The 19,943-nt window shown below is 42.3% G+C and overlaps 1 protein-coding gene across 11 annotated transcripts in view; it reads left to right on the top strand.

Annotated features, from left to right (window-relative positions):
* Positions 1–7,110: 7,110 nt before the first annotated feature.
* The window catches only part of PAX6 (paired box 6), a 30,915-nt gene continuing 18,082 nt past the window's right edge, over positions 7,111–19,943 (top strand). For 8 of the 11 annotated variants that reach the window (XM_039538406.1, XM_039538405.1, XM_039538402.1 and 5 more), the window contains exons 1-4: positions 7,111–7,245; positions 15,501–15,643; positions 19,266–19,342; positions 19,650–19,704. In XM_039538406.1, coding sequence (XP_039394340.1) covers positions 19,695–19,704 — 10 coding nt within the window. In that variant the 5' untranslated portion in view covers positions 7,111–7,245; positions 15,501–15,643; positions 19,266–19,342; positions 19,650–19,694. Of the gene's footprint in view, positions 7,246–8,032; positions 8,419–12,218; positions 12,605–15,259; positions 15,398–15,500; positions 15,644–19,265; positions 19,343–19,649; positions 19,705–19,943 lie in introns of those variants that run through there. The other 3 variants (XM_039538395.1, XM_039538397.1, XM_039538396.1) reach the window with 3 other exon arrangements.

The following is a 19,943-nucleotide window of genomic DNA, read 5'->3' as shown; positions in this document are numbered from 1 at the left end:
CACTATATATATCTCACCTGCTTACACACACAACAATAAATCAAGAACGTGAACTTTTCTACATTGACACATACGAAATGGTTCGCTCTACAAGTTCGCGCGATGTCTTAACGATCAAAGTGCTGCACGTGCACCCATGTAGATCGCCTCTGTCCACAAATATCCTCCAGGAGCAATAAATTCATATCAATTACCTATAAGACAAACCACAAATGGCCGTGTTGTCAGTACGTGCCACGTTGAAGGAGATGTATAACCTGACAACTGGCACGCTACAAAGCAACTAAATACCTGTATGGTTCAGACAACACGCCACATGAAAGATGCAATTACAGGGTCACCCTGGATCCTTTGCATTTAAAGCATGGGGTTTCTTTTCTCAAGCTGCGCCCACATTCAGTCCTCAACGCAGCGTCCTGTCTAAATAGCAAGAAACGGGTCTTTGTACACTGCTTACACTGTCAGGCACCCAGAGCTGGCACACTGAGTTGGGTGGCTAGTAAGCAGGAAAATATTAGCTGTTCTGCTTAGTAAAGTGGATGGCCTTTCTTAAAATACTGAGCGCCTCATCGGGGCGGGAGGGGAAACTGACCTCAAAGTTATGCAAAGCCAAAATAGGGGAGGCTTCCGGGGTACAGACCCACACTACCATACTGTCATAGCGAAGGGATCTGCAGCCGTTCAGAAACCTGTCACAGGTTAAAAACAGCCCTGACCAGGAATAAAAGCGAAGGCACGTTTGTGCCTCTATAACCCACCGCATGTTTGTAAGAGCGCTCCGCGGCTGTTGTCAGGCCAACAGGCGAGGCAGAAGCTAAGCAGTAAGTTTATTTAGTCTAGTTCTCAAAAACTTCTGCTGGGGTGCGGTGCGCGCCTGCCCTTTTGCCACCTGCACTCAGGCCAGTTAGGAGGGCTTTTGTCAGAGCGTTTTTACCCATCAAAGCACGTTCTTTCTCTCCAGAACAAACTGCATTTGTGCCTGAACCCTTCCATGAGCCTCATAATGGGATGGGAGAAAGCGATTAGACTTGTGTGGTTACATAACATCAGCCATTGAAGCTGTGTCCAGCGAAGTCGGCAGTCATTCAAACTTCAGATATGTTTAAATACACCCCACCCCACCCCCCAACCGCCCCGCACACCTGCCAGTTTATGCCCTAATGAGAATGAACTAAGTTGTGAGTCATTTCCCTAAGAGCTCACCTAGCTGGTTACCGCAGATAGTAAAACAGGGTTTGTCTTAGGAAGACTGATACTGAAGTTACCGAGATGTTTCGCTGGCACGGGTGATTTGGTGACATCCATAGATTGCTTTGCTGTCCCTGGGAGCGCAGAGCTGCAGAGCAAAGCAAATGCCAAACAATATTGGAGCCCTCCAAAGATTTGAAGTTTATGTTTTAAGTCCTCCTTGTCTTATATGTAACAGCAATATATATGTTAATTGAAAACTTCTGAATTTAAAAAGGTTGTGACAAGTTATAATTTATCTTGTCAATATCTGGGATCCTTGTTTAGCTCTTTAGTTTTGTCTGCTGCTCTTGTCTGTCAGCTAACAGCTTGCCTAACACGCTGGCTTCCTCTCTTATGGCACGGAAATGACAAATGCGCTGTTTTATCCATACAATTTATTTCATTATTGTTGCCAGCACGAAGCATCACAATCAATCATAAGGAAGTCCAGTTGGCAGGTGTCAATCTTGGTATGTTTTTGTACGTCTCAGTCTATATTTAATCCAATTACAAGGGTCATGGAGTAAGTGCAAATCCCCTTGTTACAACTCACATCTTATTCAAGATTTAAAGTAAAAAGTCAACTTGATCACATGGGCGCTTTGGGGGAGCTCCGATACCTTGTGAAACTTCACACACACAACCACAGACACACACACAGACACACACGCACACACACATTTACATTATGCAGCGAAAGCTTTTTATTAAAGAGTGACTGAGGGTCGGGGGGTTATTTTTGTTTTGTTGTTTTGTTTTTATGAGCGTTTGTGTGCAAATGAAGTATCTTGTTATTTCGCTAAAGGAGAGCGAGGCTGTAATGACGGGAGATCTTTCCGCTCATTGCCCTTTCAAATACAATTGTAGATCGAACTCAGCCTTGTCACGTTGAGGAAAAGTGAATTTCTAACATCCAGGACGTGCCTGTCGACTTTCAGCGAATTGCATCCAATCACCCCCAGGGAATTCAGCTAATGTCTCAGGCTAAAACCGGGATGAGGGGAGAAAAACAAATCAAACATTGTCCAGAGTTACGCTTATTATGAAAATGTTTTAAAGGAGAGAAAAGGGAAATAATTCGAGACAATCCCGAATAAACTTTTAGACAAATTAATACCATTGGGAGTCGTAGGGAAGAAAGGGGGGGAACCCAGACACAAAGTTAAGATATATTTTTCTACCTTGAGCATAAGAACTTTTAAAATCTTGCTCCTGTTTTATGAGAAGACAAGGCGTACAGCATTGCAAATAATAGACCTATTATATAGTCATCTACGTCGGGATTCCTTATGATGGCAAATATTATCTTTGCTACATTTCTGTCTTTTGGACGCTTCAGTTCACAGAAGTCTCTTTCGGCAGCTTGAATTAAACCACACAAATACACACGCAAAAAGTCTTGCTAAAACAAGTTTAGGATTTGGAGAGGTATTTTTAAAAAAAATGATGTAACGTATTAGATGCTCTATATTAGTATTGTTTGTTGTCCACCTTACAGAAATAGAGACAGAATTCTGTATCAGGCTGAATGGAAACCCTTTGGGTGGGATTCTATATATAACGTGGTGAAATAACTCAGATTTCTAGATAGTAACACAGACACAAGCTATTTTAATAATATTTAAAGTACTTTTTTCTTTGAAAACACTGGATTATCCATATTCTATTGAACTGCAACAAAACTGCATGTAAAGGATAAAAACATCAAATTACATTTCTAAATCATTCAACGTTTAAATGTAATCTTGTATGGAAACGATAAATATCAAACAATCTGAACACACGTGTCGTGGAACACAGCGATAGGTAGGAAAAGCCAGCTACGTACACAAAGTATTTAAAAACACATACCTTGGACAAGGGTAATAGATCCCAGCTAAAGTGCTAGTCAAGTGTCTCTTTCCTTGAAAGCCAAGCCACATTTCTACTCGCAATATTTTTTTTTCTGTTCTACAAGGTTTCCTTTGGTTTTTACCGTTTATTGTAGCTAGTCTTGGACCCTGCAGTCTGTGCAATGCCACAGTAAACAAATTGTTCTGATGTGCTTATTATTATTGCTCAAGTTCTGCTTGGATAGAGAATTAAAGCTCATTATTACAGTGTGTGTTGAGAATTGCTCAATCTATGTGAACACAGGGGTTTGGGGCATCCTTAAAAAAACCCTTCATATCGCTGTATAAATCAAATATGTATAATGCTTATAAATTTGTAACACATTATTGTATCTCTGCCTTCATCCGATTCAGAGTGGCTTCACAGCTTTCAAGTATTCTGCACATCAGACCACTGAACTGCCAACGTTTTCATTGGAAGGCTAGTTTTTCCTCCCTCCATCCAAGCTCTGTTCCCTCGGTAGCAGTATATGGCATGTGAATTTCCGCACAGTTTTATTATAAAGGGATTTGGACTACTTCTCGTTGGGGGCCTCTCACAACCCAGGTGAAGGGTGTAGACCCAACGAGCACAACTAGATATAAGAGAGGCTTTGCGGTTTTCTAAGGCACAATTATCTGCCTGAGAAAAACCTGACAAAAACATTTCCATTTAGGGTGATGACTATGATCACTTGCTGCAGTTGTTTTTCAGTCTGCTGGGTTTTTAAACTCCTTGGGGTTCATGACAGGTAGTGAGATACACTGTTATTTCAGACATAATAGTACGGTTATTCCGCCACCGCCAGGCACCCGCCCTTGGTTCGCAATGGTTAAAAAATCGTGGTTTAAACAGGCCACCTACAAGTGCCCTGGATTCTGTCGTGGGGCTGAGCATCCCAGGTCGCTGTGCACTAGTGAGCTGCAGGGGGACTGGGATTATCCTCAGCTAAAATGTGCGAGAGAAAAACGTGTAAATGAAACAGCCACGGGATACAGCCCGGAACGCGGCGCTAGGCTCAGAAACCCACTGCCGTCCGCCCCAGAGCTCCGCGGCCGCGGGACAGATTGCTGTTGGCAGATTGACTTTGCAGCCCTAAATACTGCGGTGATCGTAAAGCCAAACACGGACTCTGCTCCCAGCTTACCCCCTTCCTTCCTTCCTTTCCTTTTTTAGCTCTAAAAAGGCAAACAGAACAGCGCTCTGGCGTTGGCTAGGGGACTGTTTGTCTGCCTATACGGAGGGCCTGGCCAAGCAGACTTGGCTTCACGCCTGATTAGTTTCTGGAGAGCTGCGCAGTTTGGAGAGAAGGGAAGGCAGCACCTGGCCCTGCTTTAGGAGCCATCTCCTTTTATTGACAGCCAGATAAGCAGGCGGGAGCCGTGGTGTTTCCAGTGCTTCCTTCAAGAACCCTGCTGGGTTGCAGGGATCCGGAGTCCCTTAATAGCAACGACTCCAAACAATCAGTGAAACACCTTCCTGACAGCCCGCTCCCAGCCTCGCCTTTCAGCCGGAGCAGCATTAGCCGCTCGCTACCTTGCAGAAGAAGGGCGCTTGCCCCTCTGCCCGGTGGAAAGGTGAGCAAACAGACCCAGGAGCAAAGGTGGAGCCCTCCATATAAAAATGACATTGTTTGTTAACGTGCACCAAAAGCCTTCAGATGCAGAGCGACATTTGGCACGGTCGAGAACAGCAGATTGGTGAATGTTCCCCCCGCCGCCTCCCACACACGCATCCTATAAATGTTGTCCCAACACTTAGCATGCGACCACTCATTTTCCAGGGTGTTCGCTCAACAGAGAGCAAATCCTTATGCCAGTGCATAGGAAGGGAAAGAGGCGTCACAATTCCTAACTCCCAAACAGTTGTAAATGTCATCAAAATATTGGCTTTTGGAAAACCAGGACGATCGGCAAAGAAACCTAATTCAAACTGGCAAAAAAAAAATCCTCCCTAGCCCAGGGGTAAGTCTATATATTGTAACCAATATACCGATATCCTTGTTCCAATGGGGTAGATCCGAGACAGGAACATATTCTGCAAAACTAGTCACTGAAAACCGATTACAAAGATACTCTCCAGTGGTCAAATATACCTAATATTTTGTTAGGTAGAGAGGAAGTTTAGTGAAGAGAATGTGGGTGCTCTGTAATTTAAAAAAAAATCCCTTTCCAAGACTTCCTCCAATTTAATTAGAACTCTCAGACAAATCAAAGACAGAATGCAGGTTCATGAAACATTTAAGTTCAGTTCAATAAAACTATCGACTAGGGTGCACCTCTTTTCTGATAAATTATTTACCTCGACAAGTATGTGCAAATAATGGTCTCTCTGTCTTTAATGGGACAGACCGCAGATAAGAGGAAAAACCCAGTGGGATAAGTACAAATAAGGCTCTCTGGGTAACTAAGGAGCATTTTTGTCCTTTCTTCAGGATTTCAAGTAAAATACGTGGTGAGGTCATCTACAAAAGCTATTTTAATAAGACGAGTATTGATTACTGGAGTTTCTCCAATAGCCAGTTGACGGCAAGAGAAACTATCCAACACTGTGACATGTAGAACAAGTCAATTTCACCATTTCCCATAAACTTTAATACATTTTAATATTTAGGGTAAGAAAAGAACCACACCTGTATTTTGTAAAAGTAATCGTTCACCATTTCCCAGTCCCTGCTAGTGAATTTAGACATTGTGTTTGTCACACAAACACTAAACAGTACGATCCCTGTTCTCCCAAAACGTTTTAAGAATTACATTACAGCTGATTTAGCCGTTTGAACCTAGTTTTAAAAAGACGAACTGAAAGGTAGATATATACAGCAAGCAGCTCCTGCTAGTAAAAGTTCTCGAAGAGCGATTGGTAAATCTTATAAACCTTTGGAAGAAATTGGTCTCCCTTCTCAGTCCTTCTCACCTGAGTGTGAAACATAGAGCATTTATGATCTAATTTTTAAAAATTCAAGGGAAAAGTCAAAACTCAGCATGAATTTCTTCTTTTAAAATAGTTAACTGGCATCCAGTTTGATAGCAAAGCGACCCATTTTTTACTTAACTTTACAGACTTGTATTTTTAGATGACGTTCTACTGCTTAATAAGAATTGTTTGGATACAGGAGTATATAATCTTATTCCGACTCTGCAATAATCCAGGTAGCCAACCACAGGTAACATTTGTATTTTCTATCTGACTGGACCTATTCGGCAAACAGGATCCGAGAAGCAATATAGCATCAATGTACTTTTTATTGATAACTGGGTGACTGGATATTTTATTATCTATGCAGCGCAGGCGGCAGGGTCAATCCGAAAGTAGAGTAACGTTACCTTTAAATTTGGACAGTTTGGACTGCCTCGCTCTACCTACTAGTTCACAAGAGTCTGATAGTTGGCACCACAGCTTCTGCTTTGAAACAGGCTGTATCATAATTAAAACTTCAGGAGGAAGGTTTGTGTCTGCGATAAGAAGGCAAGCGTTCCTCTTTGAGAAAGATGGGGGACGGGGAGGATGGGCGCAGTAACCGCATAGCATTAGAAGGTGCTAAAGGGTGAGACAGTCCGAAACGACGGGGAAAGGGTGCAGAAGCTTGAACTTGCATATTCGAAAGTCTGGCCACTCTTCTATAGCTAGCTTTTCTCTCAGTAACGTCTCTACACCACTGCTACTAAAGACAGCTGTATGAACCCCCCTAAATGGTACTTTGCAGTGTAATATATAATGTCAGATTTGCCTTGCAATCTGGAAATGTAAGGATAAACAACTGTGACTGGTAGGCGTTGACGTTTCCATAGAATAACAGTTCCTTAAAATACTCGCTGGATTAGGAGGAGCATACAGTGTGAGAAAGATTTTAGGCCCTATATGCTCGTGTTATCTAAAATTTCTTATTAGCTGAGCTCTAACTACTGTCCTCCGTGACGTCACCGCGGCAGCACAGCCAATGAGGGAGGCGCTGGCGTTGATATTAAGGGAAAGTTAGTGCAAAGCAAGACACCCTCTTTTTTTATTGTCATTGACATTTAAACTGTGTGGCAGATTCTTATGTAGAAATTGGCGATCAAACCTGCCAGTTACCTACTATCGGCAATTTAATAGTGTGGGAATCGGCAGGTCAGGTTCATCTGTCTGCACTCTCTGTAACAGGTAACATTTTATGCTCCTTTTATACATTCATTTTCAGTGCCACCGGTTTGCTCTAAAAATAATAATTCGATCCGCTGTCTCTCTCCTTTGCTGAAATCTTTGCCTGTTGTGACGTGAGCTTTGCTTGTGTTTATCTGATTGTCTTAGAAATGGGCCAAGTATAGGAACTTCTTGAAAGCTTTGCTAGTCTCTGGTGCTAGGATCTTTACAATACATCAGTGTCCATCAGCTGGCCTGAGCGTGGAGTCTAACATATTTGGGGTGAGGGCTTCTGCAAGTATTAATGGCTGCTTGAAAACATGGGCACTTCTAGTGCAACTCAGTTAATCGTATAGGTTTTATCACCTTTTGCGTTTATCACCTTATACGTTTTCTCACCTTTTGTAATATATATATATATATTACCAAAAAAACCCGAACCTATACAACAGGTGGGAAAAAAGGTATCTTGTGATAGCTTCAGCTTGAACAATTATCTCGCCTGTTTGGAAACAGCGGCTAAAATTAGTGTGAAAGTTTGGAAAGTGTTGATACTTGAACTACCGAACGGTATAAATATTTGATTCGGTTCTCAGAGTTCAGATAAAAATGAAAGAATGCGGTTCACATAGTTGGGTAGCATTTTAAATCCCCCGACCGTGTGATCTGAGCTTTACTTAGGAAGACCTAATAATTAACGATTTCCATTGAGGTAGAACGAGGGGGATTCAAATTACACAGAGCTCCGTCACACCCTGCTCTCGCAGCGAGGCACTAAGGCAGGCTGTGGTCAAAGCAAAGGGAATCTGCTGCACAATTCGCAGCGCGGGGGACATTGACGAGTTTGAGAAGTTACAGTGTACAGTGAAGTAAATCTTGAAACCTTAGAAATTGCTGACATGATTCTCAAACCTACCCGCGTCCTATGCCGTGCGTGCGGACTGAAATGTATTTCATGCTCATTCTAAAGCAGGCGTGGAGATACATACAACCTTTCTCAGACAGGCTGTGCATATATATGCGTGTATATACGTGCATGCACATATGCATACAGAAAGACACCTTGCTATGAGGTTAATCCGAGGCGCGATTATTGCTAATTGAAAACTTTTCCTTCCACATCCAATCTAATGAGCTAACACGGGACGTGTTTAAAGTTTCAGCATAGAAAAAAAAAGTTTCCACACTACTGCTGTAAGTGAACTGAAAGATTTTGGTTTGGGGTTTTTTTGTTTGGTTGGTTGGGGTTTTTTTCGAGGGGGGGAGATTAAAGGTTCAGCAGCATTTTCAAACCCACACTCTGAAGCGCAGTTTTATTTGGAAATGCGAGTTAAAAGTGGTCTAGCTGGAGGCGGGAAGGGCGGGAGAGACTAGATTGCACCTTTTAAATGTTTCGCCTTTTTGCCGTGGCGTCTAGTTCCCTTGCTTTACAGTTTCGAGATCTGATTAGTAATTGTTTCTGAGGTTTAGCCACTTTGTTTATAATGAATTCGGGAGTTCACAGAAATTCTGTAGAATATCTGAATGGACACATACCCTAATCTCACAAGCAGGATCTTGCCTTGATAACTTCAGCTGCGTATATTAAATAGGGATGAAAGGGAAAAAAACCCTCTGCTATAGAAAAGTGCAGTATGCTATAGTGATCATTCTTCTGTTAAAAATACAAATGTAAATCCGGAAACACAATTTACCTACCCTTCCTCTTTCCCTAATATTCCTTAAAGTACTTTAGCAAGAAGGTTCACGATAATCCCTCACTCTAATACACCGGTAAATGGACATTCTCCTTCAGTAATAAATCAAACACCATCCATCTCAGATCCTCCTCCCTAATTAGAGATGTTTATTGGAGATTGTGTTTATCCAGCTGTCATGCCGAGAAAAAGCTGTGACATAATTACCTCTGACCAGATAGTCTTTTATATGCATATCTCATTGACATATAATGCAATCGGTTTGCATTAAAAATGACAAGATCAAATGTTGATTTTACCAGGTGTAATAATATTTCTGATTATTACATTAATAGAAATTCATCTTTCAGACGGTCCAGAGTCTAGTAACGGATCGTGAAATTAAAACTTTTAATCATTAATTTAATGATGACATCAAATAATGGTGCGAGCGAAGAAATATGGGAAGTTACTGTAATAAATAAAAACTACTTATTTTTTAAAAGCTAATTAATCTCCAATTAAATAAAATGCTTTATATCAACCAAAGAGAAATCCATACCATTTTCATATTGCTACCGATTTTTACGTTTTTCTTCTAGTCCAAAAGGCCAATCTATATCTAGAACCAATTGTCTTGACTTTGATCTCTATTTAAAATTAATAATCTCACGTTTAAAAAGTGCATCTAACTGCGGGGAATAAGATTTTGATTCATTTAGTTCCTTAGTATTGCCAGCATGTGTGTAGCCATCTGTGTGTGTCACTGTTAGGCAGTGATGATAAGCTAAGAATTACTCTGTAATTGAAAATATATTTTGGGGGAAAACTGGTTTTACAAATATCAAGAGTGTAGGCTTTTGATCCTTTCTGCTGCCTGTGTTCTCCAGTCGCTAATAAAACTCACATTGAGCTCCTTAGTGACTTGATTAACAGGCAGATTAACTGTTACGGGGGGTTTTGAACAGCTTGTCCCAATCAATAGCATTTAAAAAGCCCGTCAGGATGCGCTTAGGGGTTTTTTTGTTGTTGTTTTTTTTTTAAATAGGCTTTTCTAGCAAATCCGTTTGCACGACATTTTTCACATATAGAATCAAAAGTTATCCCGTATGGAAACATGTATGTTCGTCTTCCAGATTCGGAGACTGCAGAATGACTTCATTAGGGTCCAGAAATACGTTTTTATTCTTGCACACAAAGCTGTGCTTTATGCAAAAGGCCAACATAAAAGAGGTTAAATCGATTCCAAACTTTTTACAGATTGTTTATAAACTAGAAAAGCTCCACTTAACTCAATGTCCTGTGCATTATAGGTTTCAAACACTGGTCCTATATATACAAATAGGCATTAAGTGTCCCGAAGGCAGAAGCACTGTAGTCTAACACGTCAGGATTTGTGTATCTCTTCGGTTTTAGACTGAACTGGACAAGAGGACTTTAAGCATTTTTCTGGGTATTAAAAAAAGGTAGTTTGCAACCCAGATATTAATACAACAAGACGATACAGGAGTAACCAACTCAGCAATCCCTGCTCCTAACGCTTAGCAATAGACTGAAAAGGGAGTAAAATACTGGGTCTTAACACAAATCAATAGATACGCCTCAGATCATGGGATCATGTAAAACAATGACAAATGATTTTAGTCAAATTTCTGTTTACCTTTCCAGAGAAAATACATTTTCTTACCTTGTTTTGGTTAATGGACGTGAAAGCAAAAAGATTACAGGACAAAAAATTCAAATGACTAATTACAATAGTAATTTTGGAGATATTTTAAACAATATTCTCAAACCATGGTTCAGTCCATGCTCCGAACAACTAGAATCACTGGACATTTATGCTGTTTATAGTACTAACGCAAAAGTGATGTGTTTTATCCAAAACATATTAGTGGTTAAAGGTGTCTTTTAAAAAGCTCTAACTTTTGTATTAAATGTGGGGCGGGGGGGGAAGGGAGTCTTCTGGAAAGCTTGTAACTCAACATTCCTTAGATCAAAGTGTTTATTTTAGTTTTACCCTCTCGATCATTAACAAAATTAACAGACCGATTTTGAAAAGTCACATCTGACTGTACTAGAAACGGAAGACAATATACCGAAAGTGTCCCAAATCAGCAACCTAGGAGCTGTCCGGGACTGCTAACCCTCTGGAAAGGGTAAGTGTGTGCGGAGAGGTCCGTTTGGTAACAACAAGGTGCATTTGCTGAGGAAATCTCTCTAAATGCTGCGTTCTGCTGCTGCGGCTCTGAGTGCTGGACTCATCTAGGTAAAGTGCTCGCCTTCATCGGAACCTGCTAAACTCCCTCCAGACATTTTTGCCCTGGACAAGAGAGATTGTGGGTGAATCTCAACGTTTTCCTCAGCTCTTCTCGAACCCTAAAGCAAACTGCTACTAATCGCAATCACCACAAAGCTACAAAGAATCACTCGTCACCCTGATATGGAATATTGATGGCCATTCCTACCAATGGTTCATCGATTTGCATTTTCCTTGCTGGATTGGGGAAAAAAAGTAACAACAAAAAACTGCTTGGATTAAAGATCAAGTGCAAACCAGATGCTTTGCATACTGCCCCGTTTCGTGCCTAACCCGTAGGAAGCGTTTGCATTTGTAAACCCTTCCTGGACTGAAAAAAAAATGCCCCTTTTAAAACCTGAACAACTAGAGGCGCGTTTACAGGCAGCTGGAGTTAAAATGGCGTCCTTAGAGTTGTGCCTCAACTTTGCGAGGACTTCCTTGTCTTTACATTTTAGAGCAGGTACATTTCAGATAATCCTGGCGTGTCACGGTGAGTCAAAAGCGAGCAGGGTTTCCTCGCCAGGGGCTGCCTGCGAGCGGTGCAGTGTCCCTGCAGGGGAAGGCGCTCAGGGCAGGAGTGGCTCTAAATTGGACATTCTTGGGACTGGCACACACAGACTAACTCTCTCTCCTTCTCTCGCTGGCTCACATACGGGCGGGCGCGCACACACACACACACACCCCCACACACACACGTTCTCTCTCCCCCACTTTCTCTCTCTCTGATCCTCTCTTTTCTTTCTTCCAACTTTTTTTTTTGGTGGGAGGGGGTCGCTTCTGAGGCTCCTTTTCCCCATGTCCTGCTAAATCAGTAGCAGTGCGGCTGTTTCTCAAGACCTCCTCCGCGCCCCCCCGCCCCAGAATGACGTCAGTTTCTCTCCCCTCATGATTTTTTTTGGAGAGGGGGGGGTAAAAGTTTTTTTGGGAGGGGATACAAAGTCCACTGCGCCCTAGGGAAAATAGCAACAAGATTACGGCGTCTTTATTCTGGAGACGAAGCCTAAGAAGGTGCTAATCCAAAGAGTGGCTAATTGAGAGGTTGTAAAAATGATATTTGCCTGCAGTTCCGGACAAAGTATTTTTTTCTTTCCCTCCCCCACTTAATACCCCGTGGACGAGAGTTTAAAAAAAATCCTTGGTTAGAGAGAGCGAGCGAGAAAAGCGAGGAGTCGGCGGACTTCACTCCAGAAAAGGACTAGATCCCAGCTTTTAAAATCCCCTTGGAGCCTCCCAGATTTGTCGCTCTTACAGACAGAAGCCTCCTTCTCCTCCCTCCAGAATGCGAGCGGAGGGGACTCGCAGCTTGGGAGAGCAATAGCTACCAGGCTCTTTTCGGGACAATTTGCCAAGTTGTCTCGCAAGCAGCAGCAGCAGCACTCTGGGGAAGGAGACAAGCAGGACATTGGTTTGTATTTTCTTTTCAATTTCCCTTTTGCCTCTTGCAAAGATCTCCTTTGTGCACTTGAAATCAGGTTTATCCACATAGAGAGGAGTTTCCTCTCATAGGTTAACGTGGCGCCTTCTTAACGGCTTCCTATTCTGATGGGGGGGTGGGAATACAGAGGACGCCAAGTGTTGAGGGTAGAGAGATTTCTACAATGTGGTCAGTAATTGTATATGTACTACCCCGTCCTCGGTCTTAGAGCTGGGCACACCTGAGCGCCAGTTTTGGGAAAGCACCTTTGTTAAATATATTCCACCCAGTAACTAAGATTCTATTGCTCCTACCTTACCTTCCAAGGAGATCGTATGGACACAAAAATGCTCACCTTTCCATCACTACAGTCGGCTCCGTTTTTATGAATATGCATGACTAGGAAAAAATGCAGATTGACTTAGGCCTGAACTATTGCAACTGCATGTCAATGACTTGGCCAGGCAAACGGTGCATTTCCAAGAGCAGCACAGATCTCCTTTCTTCCATCATCTTACATGTCCTGTGTTATTTACTGGCGTTGCAGTGTTGGATGAAACTCCCCAAAGAGTTGGAACGGGGAGGGGGGGAATCCTCCAGACTGGTGTCTGCAGCAGAGTTTTTCCAGGCTCCCTGATTGCAGAGCTGAAGGCAGATCTCCTTTCCCCTTTACATTGTGAGCCAAAGAAAAGAGTTTTGTTCAGCTAAATCCAGAATTCAAGGAGGAGAACTAGGAGAAACTCCTTCTTTAAACCCCTGCCTTCCAAAAAATACACATAAGAGATAATCAGCATCAAGGCAAATTGGCATAAGAGGAAAGTGGGGGTGGGGGAAGAGGAAAAAACCCAGAGGAAAAGCCAGTAGTCTCTTAAGAGCCCATTTTGTGCTATTAGAAGCTGTGGCAGCTTCTCTGCAGGACTGGAGATGACAGTGCATGACGGCCGGGCAGCCCATTATCCAGCTCCTATTGAGGCGTCCTTTCACTCACATGCAAACTCCTTGGCAGAGTCGTTTGTCTCCTCATTGTACTTTATTTGAGAATGCAATGGTTGTCAGGGCTCTTATTCAATTTCAAGATACTTTATTGATGAGCTTTGACTTTTAGCACTTTTCACATGTCAAGAGAAGTCAAGTGTATGCGGCTACGACTTCATTTTATGCTTTGCGCGTTCATGCTCTTCACTTTTCCTCATCGAAGCTTGAATTTTTTTCCCTTGTCCCCCTCTTCCCCCCCTTTTTTGTGCTGACTGTCCCCCCTTCCCCCTCCCGGGACCACTCGCCATAAACGATCGGGACACCCTGAGCTCAGACTGGTGCTCCCAGTGTAACCTTAAATGCATGCGCTGAGGGGTTGCTTTAGAGTTTACTGAGGTGTGTCTTAATAGTCCGGCATTCAACAAATGTACTTGTGGTGTGTGGTCAGAGCAGCAAAGTCATTTACTTACTTTCCCCCTTGATTTTCTGGCAGCTACTCAAGGGGCGCTGCCTTTGCAAAACAAAAACAAAACAAAACAGAAAACACCAACACCTCCGTGGAAAGGGGAACAAAGCTGGGTGCAACGCACATCTCTAGCACTGCGTCTCTCTCTCTCTCTCTCTCTCACACACACACACACACACACACACACACACACACACACACACACACACACACACACACACACACACACACACACACACACAAAATCATTGGGGATATTTCCACACATACCCCCATGGTGTCTTAAAAAAAACCCAGCAGCTCTTAGTCAACAAATGGCACGTGGAAGTTTGTGAGTGTTTGGTAAAGGACTCTTCAGGGCCTTTCACAAGAGCTCTCAATACACAAAGTAAATTGTGTATTTGCTCTGCACTTTCCAGGCTGGGAAGAGCCTTCCCTCTCCATCACGTTTGGAGAGAGAAAGAAAGAGGAGGGGGGGGACTGTAAAACTTGGATAGCTCTAGGCAATTCACAGTTTACAAAGCCCCTGTCTCCCAAATATTTATGTCTTTACCATTTGAATGTTATTTTTTTCTTATCTCTATTGTCTGATGGGAGCTAACTGTTTAAATGCAAATTGATCTCTTTTTTTTTCAGCCCTCCCTCGCGCGCGCGCGCACACACACACACACCAGTCTCCCCCCAAAAAACACAAAAAACCCTAGGTCGTATTGGAAAGCAATGTGCTCTTTTTCCCAAGACACATTATTTATTTACTGCAGTCCCTAATTTGAATGGGGGAGGGGGAAGTCGAGTGTATGTTTTAGTTGGGGGTAGTGGAGATGAAGTCCGGACAGCTCCGGTGGCTTTCAGACGCTATTTGGAACATTTTTCCCCCCCAACATCAACATTGTCCAAAAGACAAAAGTGCAGATAAAGTGACTGCTCACTAATAATCTGCCCAGCGCCTCTGAGCGCAGGGATGATAGAAGGGAAGAGGAAAAATCTATGCGAGGAGCAAAAAACAAGTGCATTCATATTCAAACAAATGGGCCAATTGAACCAGCCACTGTGACTGAGCATCCAATCGGCAGCTGGGAGCAATGGCGTTGCTTTGCATAAAGCAATATTTTGTGTGGGAGAGAGCAGAGCATTTGCATGTGTGGAGTGATTAGTGGGTTTGAAAAGCGAGCCCTGGCTCAGCCTCATTTCCCGCTCTGGTTAAGGCGCAGGGAGGAAGTGTTTTGCTGGAAGATGATGACAGAGGTCAGGCTTTGCTAATGGGCCAGTGAAGAGCAGTGGAGGCGAGGCAGAGACCAGGCACACATACATTAATACACTTGAACCATCACCAATCAGCATAGGTGCGCTCTGTCTCTCTCTCCCTACTCCACTCAGACACTCTTTATCTCTCACTCTCCAGTCACTGACAGCCCATTTTATTGTCAATCTCTGTCTCCTTCCCAGGAATTCAAGATCACACAACCAGCAGCTTCAGTGGAGAAAAACTATTTTACTGGCAACTCTTTTTAAAGCACCATCATTTCAAATCAGTGCGCTCTTAAACTATTGACAGGAGCTTTGACAACAAGACAGGATGCCTCATAAAGGTGAGTCTGCTCATTTCTTCTCCCCGCTTCTCCCTTCATTTCATTTTAATATTTAGACAGCTCTCTCTCTCGCTCTCTCTCATCCCCCACTTGCATTCCGGGAGACCTTCCCGGGGAACTTTCCAGTCCCGAAGCTCACAAACTTTCTGCTTTCACTTAAACCCATGTCCTCTGGAAAAGCTAAAGCATCTGACTTGGAAATCAAGCCAACACGAGCAGCAAGCAGCAGCAGCAGCAGCTCCAATGTATTTGCTGAACAGAGCGATCACAAATGCTTGTATTGCCGTTCATAGCAGCCCCTTGCCAAAGCCATGGCTGGGGAAATGTGTTCTGACCACTGGCTAATCTTTGTACACGCAGCGCTCACACACCCGAAATATACCTTGCTCCAGACCCTTCCCTGCTCTCCTTTTTCTTGCTGTTGTTATGTCTATTACGAAAGGGAAGTGACTCCTCGGCGAGCCTCGCCAGTTGTTTTCTGGGGGGTAGCCGGGCGGATCCAAGATCCGTGTCCTTTGCTTTGTGCTTCCCACAGCCAGTGTCATGGGAAAAAAAATCTTATTTAGGGAACACTCGCCTATAATTGTAATGCTTACTCACCACCAGAACAGAGTAGAAGGGGGAGAGAGAGGGAGAAAGAAAGGGAGAGAGAGCGAGAAAGGGAGACCGAGAGGTGGGGGGAAAAAAGTCACATTCTAGGCCAAGTCAATTCTCAGTAGTTGTATCCGGGAAGCTCTGAGTAGAGCTGAAGGATTGTCAGTTTCAATCAAGCAGCCGGGAGATCTCACCGAACTTGTCCATAATACCAAGAAGAACTTTCCAACTTACAGATCACACGAGGCAAACAGTCAGTAAAGTGCAGTCTGAAAAGCCCCTTGTGCCAATAGCCTCTCGGAGATCCCAGTCTCTTCAGTATTTGGCTTTTCTCAGAAGAGTCCTATTCGCATTCTCTTACCATCAACCTGCGATCAATATTCCTTTTCAACAAGTTTCTGGCCGGGGAAATCGTTTTTTTAAGGGACACGATTTTTCAATATATTTTTTAAATTTCATCTCATTTATTCTGCAAGAACCGCTTACTTTTCCTTTGTAATCCAAACGGGGCTCAGATACCCAGCATAGTAATTTTTAAAAGTTGCGAACTCTTCGCTGTGCATAAGATTTGATTACATAAGCGCAACAATAAACTTGATTCTTCTCCTTTCACGAGTGCAATTAGAAAAGCTGGATTTGAATTTAACCTTGTAACGCTTTGTAGTTGGGTGGTAAATCGACTCGTAGACCACTAATAATTTCTAGAAAGTTTTAAAACAAAGTTTCCTGAATGATTAAATGTACCTGGCAGATGCTGCTTTGGGGGTAACCCCCCAATATAATGGATGAGAAAAGTGCCTGCATTTTATCCATCTTTATAGACATAAAATAATAATTGTGGTCTTTGGCAATAAATTTTTATAGCTGGTGACCTTTACAAATGTCTAAACGCAAATTGATTCATTTTAATCTTTGTCTTATTTGACCTGTGAATATAAAATTTTGTCATCTTAATAGCTAATTGTGTTTTCAGTGGGGAAAAAAATCCCGAACACGATCAGATTATATCAGGATTTTGAGATTAAAAAACGACTTGCAGATTAGGCCTGGCCTATTGAGTTTGATTCCTAGGGCACGGCAAATTTAATTTAATTCATTACTTTAAAGCTAATTGTATTCTGATTTATAAATGCCTGTGTGTAGATCTACATATCCGCACTTATAAAATCCAGCAAACACAAGTTATGCTATGGCAAAGCGATTTTATTAGCAGCCTGCTTCCGGGTGCTGTTTGACTTTTCTTGGTTTTGTTTTGCTAAATGTTGCCGGTTACTTAGGTCATTAGCGAGTTTCCAAGGAAAATGCAGAATCGCATCTCTCTTTCCTCCAACCTCCTTAGTGAAATACTTGACTACCCTGTTCCTGAAGTATAAAATGTATTTTGAAAAAATCCCTCTATGGTCATTTCTAGGATACGTGCAGGCAGAACTATGGTTGGAAGTATAACAATAGCATTCTGAATTTCTCCTTTAACCCCGTATGCTCCATGCTTATGAGTTGTGCATTAAATATGTAAGCAAATTCTGTCTGAGGAACTGGATTTTCTGTTCGGTGAATGTATATGCAGACGTGTTTAGTGTATTAAAGGGATGATTCCACGTTCAGTTAAGCTAAAGGAGATATTGCCACGTCTCCATTGAAGTACAGTGCAGCTTGCTCTGTTGCTAATCAGGTAGTTCTCCAAAGAGCAGTAAATATTTACCAGTTGAAGTCTTCACGCTGCGAGAAAGTACTTGTTTGATGTTTATTTTTATGGATTTAAGATTACTAAAAGCTATTTAATAAATTATACCGTGGCTAGTCCTGAATAGGGAAACGTGCCTCTTTGAATTCTCCATCATATGCAGGAAGAGTAAAATTAATATTCATTATAGGCGCACAAGAAAGAGAATGAGTATTTTTAGGTTCAAAAAAAAAGGGAGAGAAAATGAAGGCTGCGACTATTTCATTATTTTACCTCCTCTTTTTTTTCCGCAAACCTCTTGAATGGGCTCTTTATTGTAATTGTCTCTCCCCAATTGAGCACCCCACTGAGCTGTTGTATCTTTTTACAACCCCTAACAACTCGCACCAGTAACACAATTACCTCCAGATATTTATAACGAGAAATTACTTTTCCATTTTCACCCGCAAGGGTTTAAACTACATAAATAAACGACCATATAAATAAGTAGATGGAAAAAGGCGCTTGGGGTTGTCCAGGCGCTGGGTCAAGGCAGGCACTAATGAAGGGAGTAAGGGCTTGTTTCTCTGCTCTTTGTAAATTGGAGGGTTGTTGGTACGTTTAGTTGAGAAGCTATGCTGCCGGCTTAGGAGACTGGGTTTCTGCACTCTGGGTTTGGGTAGAGGAGCAGAATGGAAGCCATTGTTCACATTCTGTAGGCTTTGTTTAACAGTTCTCACCCCCTCCTGTTCTTACTTTTTAAAGCACTGAGGCGAGGTAGACAGCGTGTGTCACAGTACAGTGAAAAAGGGGAAGATCTAAAGACCAAAAAAGAAGTTAATCACAATAAGGGGAGTTTTGGGGGGTTATTTGTAGGGGGGGGGTTGTTAGTGCCACTAAAAAAACAACAACTCAGAGCCTTACTCCGACCACGTCAAACAGTACTTGTTTTAAATAGAACAACTTCGAAGATGCAGAGTTCCAAAGTGTCAACATGATCTAAATAAGCCTCGTTTAGAAGTGTACATGCAAAAATAGCCAGATTCTGATAAAAAAATCCTAGCACTCCACCTCTAACACTAAAAGAGCACAGACCCACGCCGCTCCCTTCATTAAATAACACCGGCTCTGTGTGTAAATACAGGCACGAAAAGTGTCAGAGTCCAGAACTATTTAGACTGGAATGGGAGCTACAATCTGCTAGTACTTCTGAAGGCTTAAAACTTTGATTATTATTTTTGTAAGTGTTTCCAATCTCAGCCCTCCAGCCCGGTGCTGCATCCTACTGTGAGGTTGCGCTGTGATGTAGCATACATTAAAAAGTATATTTCCACACCATTAATATACTTTTTTGCTTTGTCCTAGAGGGAAGACTTTAACTAGTGACACGCAGATGTGTGAGTCCCTAAATTGTATGAGAGGACAGTCCACCCAGATTTCAGGCAAGTTTAAAAACATAACTTCGGGTTTTTTCCTTCCCTCTCCACCCCCCCCCCCCAATAGACCTGTTAATAAGGATTATTTAAAAAAAAACAATCTGAGGCAATAGACCACTTGCATGCAATTTTTAAATATTTGGAGGTTATCTTTATTTATTTATTTTGCCTTGGGCTGTAAAAAGTTAAACCTTTAAATTAATTGGAGAAAACGTCTGGCTATAATAAAATAAGCCTCTGAGACATTAACATATCTACAATTTAAATGTGTGTGCTACCCTCCGCTGATTAACGCATATTTTATTACTAATAGAACACTATAAGCGAGCCACGTGGGATACTGCTCTATCAATTCAACATGCAGAACAGTAAGTGATTCTTTGTACATTTCAAGTTCCGAATGACTCCAGAGTGTAGAGTGGAGGGATATGTGGGGAGGGCGGTGTAAATTTTTGTAGAAAAAATAGAGTCGGTTTCTTTTAAGAGGGGAAGGAATAAAGTCAGGAAGTTTGTTGCGGTCGGCAGTGGCTTCGTTTTGAGTTTTTCTGATTGTGTTGCTTTTGTGAAGCTGTGTTTCAGTAGATCTGGGAGCAGAATTGTCTTATAG

This window comes from Mauremys reevesii, linkage group 4, assembly GCF_016161935.1.
Source record: "Mauremys reevesii isolate NIE-2019 linkage group 4, ASM1616193v1, whole genome shotgun sequence".
NCBI lineage: Eukaryota > Metazoa > Chordata > Testudines > Geoemydidae > Mauremys > Mauremys reevesii.
This window is presented reverse-complemented; position numbering and strand designations above follow the sequence as displayed.